Below are 12,755 nucleotides of genomic sequence, written 5' to 3' on the forward strand. Positions count from 1 at the left end.
CCAATGTAACATATAATTTTCCATGAAAGAGTAAATCACTATATAACGTACGTTTGTGCTAATGAACCAGATAGAGTAGTTTGATGTATATGTTGCTTGAACTGTCCTTCCTCGTTCCGCCCTAAACCTTCTCTATGGTCAGATTCATCGGAGCAGACAGTGCGTCAAGGCTGTCAGACAGTCCAATTACAAAACCCGAATGATTATAATAGGAATCCATAGTGGCCTGGTGTCTTCTCAAAAAATACTAGCACACATCATCAGAATGCATCCTGATTTGGTAATAACCTGATCCTAGATCCAATTTAGCAAAAATGTTCACCCCAACAGGTTTTAGATATATATTGGGATGATTACTTTTGGAAATATTTTGGAAATGATAATGTTGGGAATGTATCGTGATTTGGAGATAGAGAGAGAAAGAGATCATTGAGAGAGAACAAGGAGAAAGAGAGAGCAAGGAGAGAGAAGAGAGAGAGAGCAAGGAGAGAAAGATAAGAGAGAAAGGAGAAAGAGAGGGGAGGAGAGAGAAAGCAAGAAAAGAGAGAATAATTTAGCAAGAGAGAAATCTAATATGAGAGATAATAAGAAGAGGGAGAGAGGAAGAGAGAGAGGGAGAGAGAGCAACGAAAAAGAGAGAGAGAGAGAATAATTAGTAAGAGAGAAATCTAGTGTGATAGATAAAAAACCAGTGTTAGATAGAGAAAATTAGTGTGAGAAAGATAAGTATATTGATATATATAGTGAGGGATGAAGTCAATGAAGAGAAGGAAAAAAATTTCTAAAACCAGAAAGTCAAAGATGGTCACCCGTTGACTTTGATTCCACCGGCGAAACCAGGAGAAAAAAGTCAACTACCAGACGCACCCAATCTAAACCCATATCATCGGCGCTGCCAGAGTCAACTTTACACCTCTTATCTACACAGTAGAAGCAAAAACAAAAAAAAACCATATTCCCCGGACGCGCAAACCATACTCTTCGATGTGTCATATCCAGGATGCAAGTTTTCCCTAAATTTGGCTACCGAGAAATACTCAGAAAATCGGCTAAAAAAACAAAAGAAAGAAGAAAATAAAATGAGATATTTGAGGATATGAAGAGTACCTCGTTTTACACGGTGGGGTTGCTCCGGAGAGACTGCGCCTCGTTGTTCTGGTTGTCTATGGGCATGTACTGGGACATGATTGCCATGATCTCCGAGTCCATGTAAGACTATAGACAAGCATATATTTTAGTCATGGAGAGAGAAACAGTGACTTGGAAATGAATTTAGAGAGAGGGTGATGATTAGAGAGAGAGAAGAGGGAAGAAAGAGGGAGAGGGAGAAAGAGGGAGAGAGATGGTAAAAGAGGGAGAGGGAGAGAGAAAAAAGGATGCTCAGAGAAGGAAAGAAAGAGAAAAAATTGTCAGATAATGAGAGAAAAATGGTTAGAGAGAGAGAAAGAGCGAGAGCGAACAAAGCGAGAGAGAGAGAGAGCAAAAGCTAGAGCTGGCGGACGGAGACGAATGATGAAATTGATCGGATGGAACGTATCGGAATGGAATTTCTCGCGAAATTTTTTGTCATTTTGGTCATTCGTCACCGTTCCATCATCTGCAGGTTTCCGTCATTCATCTATTGACGTAAACGGCACGGAACGGACGTTTCGGTGACGGAAAACGAAAATATCATGTGACTTAAGGGAAAAAAATATCACACAACTTTGTTTTTTTTTAATTAAAAAATAAAACCATGCGATCACTTCTCTCTACGATCAAAATAGTAAGTTGAAAACAAGAAAGATTACCAATATAGAATTAGACACATTTTTATTTTCTGTAATATATATCACACAGAAAAATCAAGGTTAAAAAATTTAGACACATTTTTATGTAAAAATTAAGGTAAACATCCTATATTAATATTTTCGTTAACCGATATAGTCATCCCTCGTCTCCGTCATTCGTCTGTAGTTTTCGTCATCCGTCATTCGTCACGAGTGAAGGACCTTTCAGTCATCCGTCAATCCCTACGGACGAAGACGGATAACGAAATTTAAATGACGGATGACGAAACCGTCATCCGTCCGCCAGCTCTCGCAAAAGCGAAATAGAGAGGGAGAGAGAGAGCGAGAGCGAATAGACAAATAGAGGGCGAGAGGGAATGGAGAGAGAGAGAGAGAGAGCAAAATAGAGAGACAGCGGAAGCGAATAGAGAGAGAGCGACAGCGAAATAGAGAGAGAGATCGGGAGCGAATAGAGAGAGAGAGCGTGAGCGAAATAAAGAGAGAGAAATGGTCAGAGAGAGAGCGAGAGCGAAATAGAGAGAGAAGTGGTCAGAGAGAGAGAGAGAGCGGGAGCAAAATAGAGAGTAAATCGTCGGAGGAGAGAGAGGACGAAGTAGAGAGAAAAAATCGAGAGAGAGAGAGAGAGAGAGCGAGAGAGAGAGAGAGCGAGAGAGAGAGAGAGCGAGAGAGAGAGAGAGCGAGAGAGAGAGAGAGAGAGAGAGAGAGAGAGAGAGAGAGAGAGAGAGAGAAAGTGAGAGAGTCCAAAACTTCTAAAATCTAAAATCAAATATATGTGGTTGGATTCGTAGACTCACCCGAAGCCTGTACTTGTAGAAGAGATAACCCGCCACGCACGCCCCTCCCACGCACAGCAACACCACCACTATCAACAGCCCCGCGAATCTCGACGTCGTTCGAGCTGCATTCACCGCCACAATATCCCCGATTGAAAAATTTTCGATTCATACTTTCTTTTATTTTTTAATTAGCCTACCCCACAGAAGATATTCGGAATTTTAAATCGTGATGACAATTTGTCAACTAAACAGCAAATGGGAAAAAAAACTTACCGATACAAGTGTCAGCCCCTTGAAAAATCTTAAATTCATACTTATTTTTATTTTTAATTAGCCTACCCCACAGAAAGCAGAAGATATTCGGAATTTTAAATCGTGATGATAATTTGTAAATTAGACAACAAATGGGAAAAAAACATACCGATACAAGTGCGAGCCCCTTGAAAAATCTTAAATTCACACTTTTTAATTACCCAACTCCACAGAAAGTAGAAGATTTCCAAAAATTTAAATCATGACGTTAATTTGTAAAATAAACCGCAAATGGGAAAAAAAAATTACCGATACAAGTGTCAGCCCCTTGAAAAATCTTAAATTCATACTTATTTTTATTTTTAATTAGCCTACCCCACAGAAAGCAGAAGATATTCGGAATTTTAAATCGTGATGATAATTTGTTAATTAGACAACAAATGAGAAAAAAAACTTACCGATACAAGTGTCAGCCCCTCTCAAATAGATGAGGTTGCCCTTGCAGCTGCACTCGTAGCTTCCGTACGTGTTCTTGCAGTTGCATCCGTCGCATTGGCAGGCTATTTTCTCCTTGCACTCGTCGATATCTGTTGAATTTTTCATTCATAAATAAATATAAGCAGATGATTTTAATATGAATTATAATCGTAAGATAAATGCAGATGAACGTAGATTAGAACTTGGTCGACTCACCAGTGCACTGGTGGCCATCTCCGGTGAATCCTTGCGGGCACCGACAGTCCTTCAGATTACTTTCCTGCTTTTGGAAAGAGATGCTTTGTTGAGAGAGAGTAATGGAAGAACGGGAAGGGAAAGAGAGATAAAGAGTATGCGCGTGAGATTGTGACAAGAAAGATAAATAGAATACATAGAGAGAAAGAGAGTAGAGAGAGATAGTGAGAGAAAGAGAAATAGATAATGAGCGAGATAAGAGAGATAATGAGAAAGGGAAGAGAGAGAAATATATGATGAGAGAGGGAAGAGAGAAACAATGCGAGAGAGAGAGAGAAATATATAACGAGAGAGAGAAGAGAGATGACGAGAGAGGGAAGAGAGAAACAATGCGAGAGAGAGAGAGAAATATATAACGAGAGAGAGAAGAGAGATGACGAGAGAGGGAAGAGAGAAACAATGCGAGAGAGAGAGAAATAGATAACGAGAGAGAGAAGAGAGATGATGAGAGAGAGAAGAGAGAAAATATAGAGATATATAGATAATAAGAAAAAGAAAAGAGATAATGAGATAAAGAAGAGAGAGAGAAGAAAGAGACAATGAGAGAGAGAAAAGATAATGAGAGACGGAAATACATAATAAGAGAAATAAGAGAGAGAAGAGAGATAATGAGAGAGAGAAGAGAGACAATCAAAGAGATAAGAGAGAGAAAAGAGATAATGAGATAAAGAAGAGAGAGAGAGAGAAGAAAGGGACAATGAAAGAGAGAGATAACGAGAGAGGGAAACGTATTATTAGAGAGGTAAGAGAAAATAAATGCGACAAGAGAGAATGAGAGAGAGAAATAGATAATGAGAGAGAAGAGAGAAAATGAGAGAGATAGAGAGAGAGAGTAGAGAGATAGAGAGAGATAGAGAGAGATAGAGAGAGATAGAGATAGAGATAGATAGAGAGAGATAGAGATAGAGAGAGAGAGAGAGAGAAAAAGAGAGAGAGAGAGAGAGAGAGAGAGAGAGAGAGAGAGAGAGAGAGAGAGAGAGAGAGAGAGAGAGAGAGAGAGAGTACCGAGCAGGCGGTGAATTTTATCCCGTCTCTGGTGTCGGACCAGCAGCCTCCGTTATTCAACGCACATCTTCCAGGTCCGACGGCTGGAAGAAGATCGAGGATTAATAAATAATAATTAAAAAAAATTATGGCGTTCAGAAAAATGTAGAACTACCCTATCCAATGCAAAAAATTGATGAGAGAAATAAAAAATGTAAGAAAATTAAAGAAATCAAAGACAAATCCCCCTCGAATTCAAGCTATCCAAATATTAATAATATTACGGAGATAAAAACTTACCTTTGCAAGATTTGTAGCCATCTCCAGAGTACTGAACTCCATTCACAGTTGGGCACTGACAGATTCTTCCTCTGAAGGTGTCCTGTTCATCATAAAATTACAAACCCTTTCTTATCTCCGAATTTTCCAGGGAAAAAAAGCTATTTTGCAGTAATTATAAGGATGAATCTTCAATAGTTATGATCAATACCTTGCACGCCGTTATGTTCAGACTGGAATCGTACCAGCATCCCCCATGATTTTCCAGGCACTCGTTCGTCTGAAGATCTGGGAGTATGTAAAAGAATTAGAAACTTCGATATTAAAATTATTCTCTTAATTCTCTGAACCGACCTGTGTTCAAGCAGACGTGAGGCTCCGTTGATTCGTTGAATCCAGCGCAAATGGCCTTCAACACGGCCGTTCTATCCAGAAGTCCTTCGAAGAGGAAGAAATTTATGATAAATAGAGTGATTAACTTCTGCTCCGGATTAAAAAGATCGTTCATCGTTTAAATTAAAATTCTGCCATCAATTTCGACGAAGAAATATCAAATGAAAATGCTCGTCAGCAAGAAGGGGGGGGGTTATGAAGTTCCTCGAAGCAGTAATTTTTTTGAAACCGGAAGTTATTCTCCACTTCGGGTGAGGAACAAGCCTACGAAATTTAAATTCTCTAATTTTTTCCTAGAGTCCAGGATAAACAGTGTGGAGAAAAAATTGCAAAAAAGAACAGTAGATCAGTAAATATTTTTTGATATCCCCCATTTATGATAAATTAAGGAAATATTTCTCTTTCCGATCAAGAACAAGCCTGATCTCTGCTCCAATTGACAAGATACATTTCAATAATCATAAAACTTTCATGTAAAGTTTGAATCAGCAATTATAAAGAGGTGAATATGCATAGCAACCACGGATTGATACTGACCACGGTACTGCACATCGTTTATCACCAGGGTGGGCAAGATGGTGACGTCACCCCTGGTTCCATGGCCGAGCTGGTTTGACCCGAGAAGATTCAAAGTCAAAGTCAGGTGATTTGTCATTGAAGCAGCGATAGTGGTGATAGAGAGGGAAGCCGACGACCAAACAAACCTGGGTGTCCTGTTCGTTCTTTAACACAGGGTTTTCTTCATCCTTCTCGGGATCACCCATACACTCCTTAATCTTGTTAGCCGGTAAACCTGCAAAAATAGCAATTAAACCCATAGTTTCAAAGATACACAGATCGAGGAGAGAGAATGAGAGAATAAGAGGAGTTGAGAGGGAAAGAGAGAGAAGAAATGAGCAAGAGAGAGGACAGAAGAGAGATGGGACAGAAAAGAAAGAAAAGAAGAAAAAAATAAAACATCATAGAAAAGGGAGAACATATGAGAAGAAAGAAAAACGAGAGAGGAGTGAAGAGAACACAGAAAAGAGAGAAGTTAGAGGGAAAAGATTAAGGAAGAAAAAGGAGAGCAGAGTGAAGAGAACACAAGAGAAAAGAATGTAGAGGGAAGGGGTCAGAAGGAAAAAAGAAGAGAGCAGAGAGAACAGAACACAGAAAAGAGAGAAGAGATCAGAATGAAGATAGAAGAGAGCAGATTGAACAGAACACAGAAAAGAGAAAAGAAGGTAGAGGGAAGATATCAGAAAGAAAACAGGAGAGAGTCTTAGAAGGAGAGTAGAGGGACAGAAAGAAAAGAAAGGGAGAGAGAGAAAGAGAGGAAAGATGATGGAACTGAAATGGAGGAGGGTAGAGAGATAGAGAAAGGAAGAAAGAGAGATGAGGGGACAGAAAATGAAGAGGTGAGAGGACAGAAAAGGAAGAGGAGAGAGAGAGATGAGGGGATAGAAAAGGAAGAGGAGAGAGAGATAGAGAAAAGGAGAGAGATTGGGGAACAGAGAAGGAAGAGGAGAGAGAGATAGAGAAAAGGAGAGAGATTGGGGAACAGAGAAGGAAGAGGAGAGAGAGATAGAGAAAAGGAGAGATTAAAGAACAGAGAAGGAAGAGGAGAGAGACATAGAGAAAAGGAGAGAGATTAAAGAACAGAAAAGGAAAAGGGGAGAGGGATAGAGAAAAGGAGAGAGACGAGGGGACAGAAAAGGAAGAGGTGAGAGACATAGAGAAAGGGAGAGAGATGAGGGGACAGAAAAGGAAGAAGTAAGAGACATAGAGAAAATATGAGAGAGAGAGAGAGATGAGGGACAGAATAGGAAGAGGTGAGAGACAGAGAAAGGGAGAGAAATGAGGGGACAGAAACGGAAGAGAAGAGAGAGATATGAGGGGACAGAAAAGGAAGAGGAGAGAAATATAGAAAGGAAGAGGGAGAGAAGGGGGACAGAAAAGACAGATGAGAGAGAGAGAGAGAGAGAGAGAGAGAGGAGAGATGAGGGGACAGAAAAGGAAGAGGATAGAGAGCTAGAGACAGGGAGAGAGAGAGATGACGAAACAGAAATGGAAGAGGGCAGAGAGAGAGAGAAATGGAAGCAAGAAAACATTAAAAAAAAGAAAAAAAACAGAGGAAGGAGGGCTTACCCAGAGATCGAACCACCTCCTCGGCGCACTCCCGGCTGTACTTGTTCTCCTTCATGGAGCACCTGACATGGAAATCCGTGACAAAATCCCACCACACCCACGGCTTCCCCGACGCGTTCCCCACCCTGTGAACGCACAGCTGCCTCAGATTCTCCACCACCACGTCCTTGCCTTCATACCCCGCCCCAAAATCCTTCTCCGGGTCCGGCGCGCAGTACCTCCCCTTATTAATACACTGCGACCTGCACTGACTGCTCTGAATATACGCCGCGGGGCAGTACCAGGTTATGTAGTGGGGCGTGAACAGCGTGTACTGCCCTCTCTCCAGCAGCTGCGCGTGGCCCTTGAAGTTCTTTATGAAGTTTATCTGCTCGTCGCAGCGGTGCCCGCACTCGTCGTTGCTGTTCGTCCACAGCTCGTACTCCACCCGGTCGTCGGGGTGCGGCATCGACTCTCTCCAGTCCAGCTTCACCACCACTTCGCCCGAGCTTCTGCTCTCTTCGCTTGTCGCGGCCTTCTTAAGGGCGTCGCCCAGGGCGCGGGTGATCAGCGCGGACGGGATTTGAATATCGTTGACGTATTCGTTTCGGTATCCGTCCGCCTGGGGCGTGTCCATCGTGATCAGGGGTTCGTCCCTGTCGTCCGCGATCAGCACGGCCGCCGCCCCCGCTTCTTGCGCGTGCCACGCCTTCTTCGCGAAGTAGCAGCCTGGAGATTGAATCGTGTTCGCGATGAAGATTGAGATGAATCTTTGCGTAAATCTTCGGGAAACGGGGTTGAAATCCGGGTGGTTTTTGGATTAGGAGGGGGATTTGATATTGAGATATCTTCAGCTGCGATTTGATTCCCGATCTTGATGAATATGCAGATGAATGTTTGCGTAATTAAATGTGGTAAGTCTTCGAGAAACGGGATTGAAATCCGGGTATTTTTTGGGTGAGGTGGGGGATTTGGTATTGAGATATCTTCAGCTGCGATTTGATTCACGATCTTGATGAATATGCAGATGAATCTTTGTTTTATTCGACGCGGTAAATCTTCGAGAAACGGGATTGAAATCCGGGTATTTTTTGGATTGGGAGGGGGATTTGATATTGAGATATCTTCAGCTGCGATTTGATTCCCGATCTTGATGAATATGCAGATGAATTTTTGCGTAATTAAATGCGGTAAGTCTTCGAGAAATGGGATTGAAATCCGGGTATTTTTTGGGTTAGGAGGGGGATTTGGTATTGAGATATCTTCAGCTGCGATTTGATTCGCGAACTCGATGAATATGCAGATGAATATTTGCGTAATTGAAAGCCGATAATAAACGCGGAAAATCTTCGAGAAACAGGATTGAAATCTGGGTATTGTGTGCGTTGAGGCGGAGGATTAGGACGCGGGATTTGGTTTTGAGATCTTTTTTTAGCTGTGATTTGATTCGTCATCTTGATGAAGATCACGAATTGAAATCCCAGTATGCTGTGAATTAGGGCGGGGATTTGGTATTGAGATATTTTCAGCTGTGACTCGATTATTGATCTTGTTGAAGATGCCGATGAATCCGGATTAGAGAGTTGGTTGTCACGAACAGAACGGAGCAGAGATCGAGAATTAGGTGGGGGTGATTTGGTTTTGAGTTGTGTGATGATGAAGATGATGAGAATAATGCGGATTATCCCGCGTGACATATTTGATTTTGGCTCGGAAAATGAAGAAAATCTTTTCCCGGTAAACCAAACAAGAGCAGAACATAATGTAGGGCATTCTGTATAATATTGAGATCGAGGATTAGGGCCGGGGATTTGATTTAGAGATATTTGTATCAGTGATTTATTTGGTGCGGATGAATCAGGATTTGGCGCGGTAATCCAGGAAATCTTAGTCGGATTGGGAGATGCGCGCGGTAGATTTTCAAGGTTGAGCATACAACCATTCAGACTACGAATTAAGGAGTGAGATTTCGTGTCGTGATTTTTTCAACTGTGATTTGATTGTGATCTTGATAAAATCCGAATTAGGAGCGATAATCAAGTAAATCCTCGCGGTAGATCTACAATCAGTTGACCTGACCAGAACATTGCAGAGAGTTTAACCAGTCGTAGATTAGAAATCTGGATCAACGCAGGAATTCCAGAATGATCTATTGATGAGACGAAGAAGAACCGGTAATTAATTTCGGTGAAGTAACGGAGACACGAGTTCAAACGACGGGATGACTCCAGATTAAGATGATGATCAGAAATCCATGTTCAACTGGGAGACGTACGCGGTAGATCTACTACCAGTTGACCAGAACAGAGCAGGACACAAAGTAAAACTAGTTGGAGAAAAAAAATCTAGATTAACATATGTAATTCAGGATCCTTTCTTGACGAAGATGATTATCAGAACGAAGCGAGATGAATCCGGCTTTAGCGCGGTAATCAAGTAAATCTCAGTCAAACCGGGAGATGTTCAAGGTAGATCTACAATCAGTTGTCCAGATGAGAACAGAGCAGAGAGTACAACCAATCGGAGATCGAAAATCTTGATCAACATCGGAATTCAACGAAAATTTGATGATGTGCGCGAGAAATTTGGCAACAAAGGAAAATCAGATGGATGATCACTAATTCGGAATTCAAAAAAAGAAGTTTCTTAAAAAAAAAAACTTCAATAAGAGAAGAATTACCTCCGCGATCCAGGAGGAGGATGACCGGCCGAGAGGATTGGGACTTGAACTTCGTATTGAAGCGATTGCAACCATCGCGGCCATCGTCGGGGTAGACGACGACGCCGACGAGCGTGGCGGCGTAATTCGGCACGCCGAAGTTGGCGATGGCGCCGTCGTGCGATCCTCGGATCGAATCCGGAGAGACAACGTTCACGCTGCCTTTCTCCACCACGAATCGGCCATACACCGGCCACGCGGCGACGAACAGGACGAACACGTACACAGAGGCGGCCGCGAGTCCTCTCTGCCTCGCCATCGCCGCAGCTCCTTCGCTAGGGCGAATCTCTGCCGTCGCGATTGAAATTTCGCGAAGAAAAGGAAATTCAGATCAGATTTCGCGTAGAAGATGAAATTTTGGATCATAATCTGCGCATTAGATCAAATTTCACGCAAATTTTGCGAATTAGACGGAATTTAGGCCAGTTTTCTCGAAGAAGACGAAATTTCGAAATAGATTTCCGACGGAGATGAAATTTAGTTCCAGATCACCGGAAGAAGAAATTTCGAAATAGATTTCCGAGGGAGATGAAATTTAGTTCGAGATCACCGGAAGAAGAAGAAATTTCGAACTAGATTACCGACGGAAGTGAAATTTAGTTCGAGATCACCCGAAGAAGAAGAACTTTCGATGAAGATTTCGAGGAGAAGATGAAATTACGATCGAGATTCGGCGAAGAAGACTAACTTTGGATGGAGATTCTGCGGAGAAAACAGTTTCTTTCACGAGAAGCAATCTGCAGCGACCAAGAAGGTCGTCGTGGCGGTACTTGCCAACGGTCTTCAGCGGGAGGTAATTTATATATCAGTCCTTGCGGCCTGCCAAAGAGAGAGAAGAAAGAAACAGAATGTTACATCCAGAGAGAGAGAGAGAGATTGATTAATACAGATATATATATATATATATATATATATATATATATATATATATATATATATATAGATATATATATATATATATATATAGATAGATAGATAGATAGATAGATAGATAGGTAGATAGATAGATAGAGAGATATATAGAAAGCTTGATAGCTAGATAGATGGATAGAGAGAAGATATATCGATAGCTAGAGAGAGATAAATATATAGATAGCTAGATAGATAGAGAGATATATAGAAAGCTTGATAGCTAGATAGATGGATAGAGAGAAGATATATTGATAGCTAGACAGAGAGATAAATATATAGATAGCTAGATATATATATAGATAGATAGAGAGATATATAGAGAGTTTGATAGCTAGATAGATGGATAAAGAGAAGATATACAGATAGCTAGACAGAGAGATAAATATATTGACAGCTAGATGGATAGATAGATAGATATATAGATAGATACATAGATAGGTAGAGATATAGAGAGCTTGATAGCTAAATAGATGTATAGAGAGAAGATATATAGATAGCCAGGCAGAGAGATAGATATATAGATAGGGAGACAGATAGATATATAGAGAAAGATATAGAGAGCTTGATAGTTAGATAGATGGATAGAGAGAAGATGAATAGATAGCCAGATAGAGAGATAGATATATATAGATAGCTAGATAGATGAATATATAGATGGCCAGATAGAGAGATAGATATAGATATATATAGAGCTACATAGAGAGATAAATATATAGATAGGTATATATATAGATAGCTCGATAGAGAGATAGATATCTAGATATATAGATAGATTGAGAGGTAGATAGATAGATAGATAGAATGTGTGTGTGAGCTGCCCATGATGCAGATCAAACAATCTACTCTAACGTTCACATCAATGAATTTGTTATTGAATAAATATATTGATAGATAGAGAGAAGAGAGAGAGAGGAGAGAGAGAGAAAGAGAGAGGAGAGAGGAGAGAGGAGAGAGGAGAGAGGAGAGAGGAGAGAGGAGAGAGGAGAGAGGAGAGAGGAGAGAGGAGAGAGGAGAGAGGAGAGAGGAGAGAGGAGAGAGGAGAGAGGAGAGAGGAGAGAGGAGAGAGGAGAGAGAGATGGAGAGAACTTACGAGGAAGCTGGTGAGCGGACAAAACGGCCAGTCGCAGATCGCCACGTTAGGAGAGAGAAACATGATTTTCTACACTCAGAAGAAAAGAAATTTCGCGGCGTGAGAGGCGGCCTTCTCTGATGCTGACAGCTAAGGTCCCACAGGGAACCAAAAATTAATGTCTCAGTTCCTATGGACTTTTTTATAATTAAATAACCAAACCATTAGTCCTACAAAAAGTCAACCCACAGGCTTGCGTAACCAACTGGCTTTCAAGAAAAGTCAACGAGTTGGTTACGGATAGTTGACTCAGTCTCCCTCTCTCTATGGGCTTCATTTGACGTCATTTAAAAGTAATCAGTGTGGATTGGATTGCGTTGACTTCTTCAAATGAACAAAAGTCAAAAACCCTGGACTATGGTTGTTCCTCAAATTATCCGTCGTCGTCGTCCAGACCGGTGGACTGGACTGGACGGATGACGTGGGGGCGCAAATAATCACCGTGAACGGGAATGGACGGATCAGACACGACTGATCGGAAATTTGAACTGATCCGGGCCAAAGTTCTAATAAATAAGAAATAAACAAAATAAATATGGATAATAAATTAAATGAGAGAGAGAACAACGGATAGAGTAGAGAGAGAGAGAGCCAGTGAGGGAGAGAGAACGAGAGAGGAGAGAGAGAGAGCCAGAGGGAGAGAGAGAACGAGAGAACATAGAGACTTAGAGAGAGAGCCAGAG

The 12,755-nt window shown here is 41.4% G+C and overlaps 1 protein-coding gene across 4 annotated transcripts; it reads right to left on the minus strand.

Annotated features, from left to right (window-relative positions):
• Positions 1 to 16: 16 nt before the first annotated feature.
• LOC144708211 (vacuolar-sorting receptor 7-like) lies at positions 17 to 10,872 on the minus strand. Of its 4 annotated transcripts, none has more exons than XM_078581431.1 (14): positions 10,720 to 10,872; positions 9,993 to 10,319; positions 7,334 to 8,041; positions 5,911 to 5,999; positions 5,744 to 5,813; positions 5,168 to 5,251; positions 5,025 to 5,101; positions 4,835 to 4,916; positions 4,556 to 4,638; positions 3,512 to 3,575; positions 3,277 to 3,405; positions 2,585 to 2,688; positions 1,108 to 1,215; positions 17 to 170 (listed from the first exon to the last, which is right to left on the minus strand). In XM_078581431.1, the coding sequence occupies exons 2-13, from the start codon at positions 10,288 to 10,290 to the stop codon at positions 1,114 to 1,116; spliced, it is 1,890 nt and encodes a 629-aa protein (XP_078437557.1). In that variant the 5' UTR covers positions 10,291 to 10,319; positions 10,720 to 10,872; the 3' UTR covers positions 17 to 170; positions 1,108 to 1,113. The 4 variants fall into 4 exon arrangements, with proteins under 4 accessions (XP_078437557.1, XP_078437556.1, XP_078437554.1 ...); XM_078581430.1 differs by lacking the exon at positions 17 to 170 and adding an exon at positions 766 to 1,013; XM_078581428.1 differs by lacking the exon at positions 17 to 170 and adding an exon at positions 766 to 1,023.
• Between the last annotated feature and the right edge of the window lie 1,883 nt (positions 10,873 to 12,755).

Source organism: Wolffia australiana, chromosome 10 (assembly GCF_029677425.1).
Source record: "Wolffia australiana isolate 7733 chromosome 10, ASM2967742v1".
Classification (NCBI taxonomy): Eukaryota; Viridiplantae; Streptophyta; class Magnoliopsida; order Alismatales; family Araceae; genus Wolffia; species Wolffia australiana.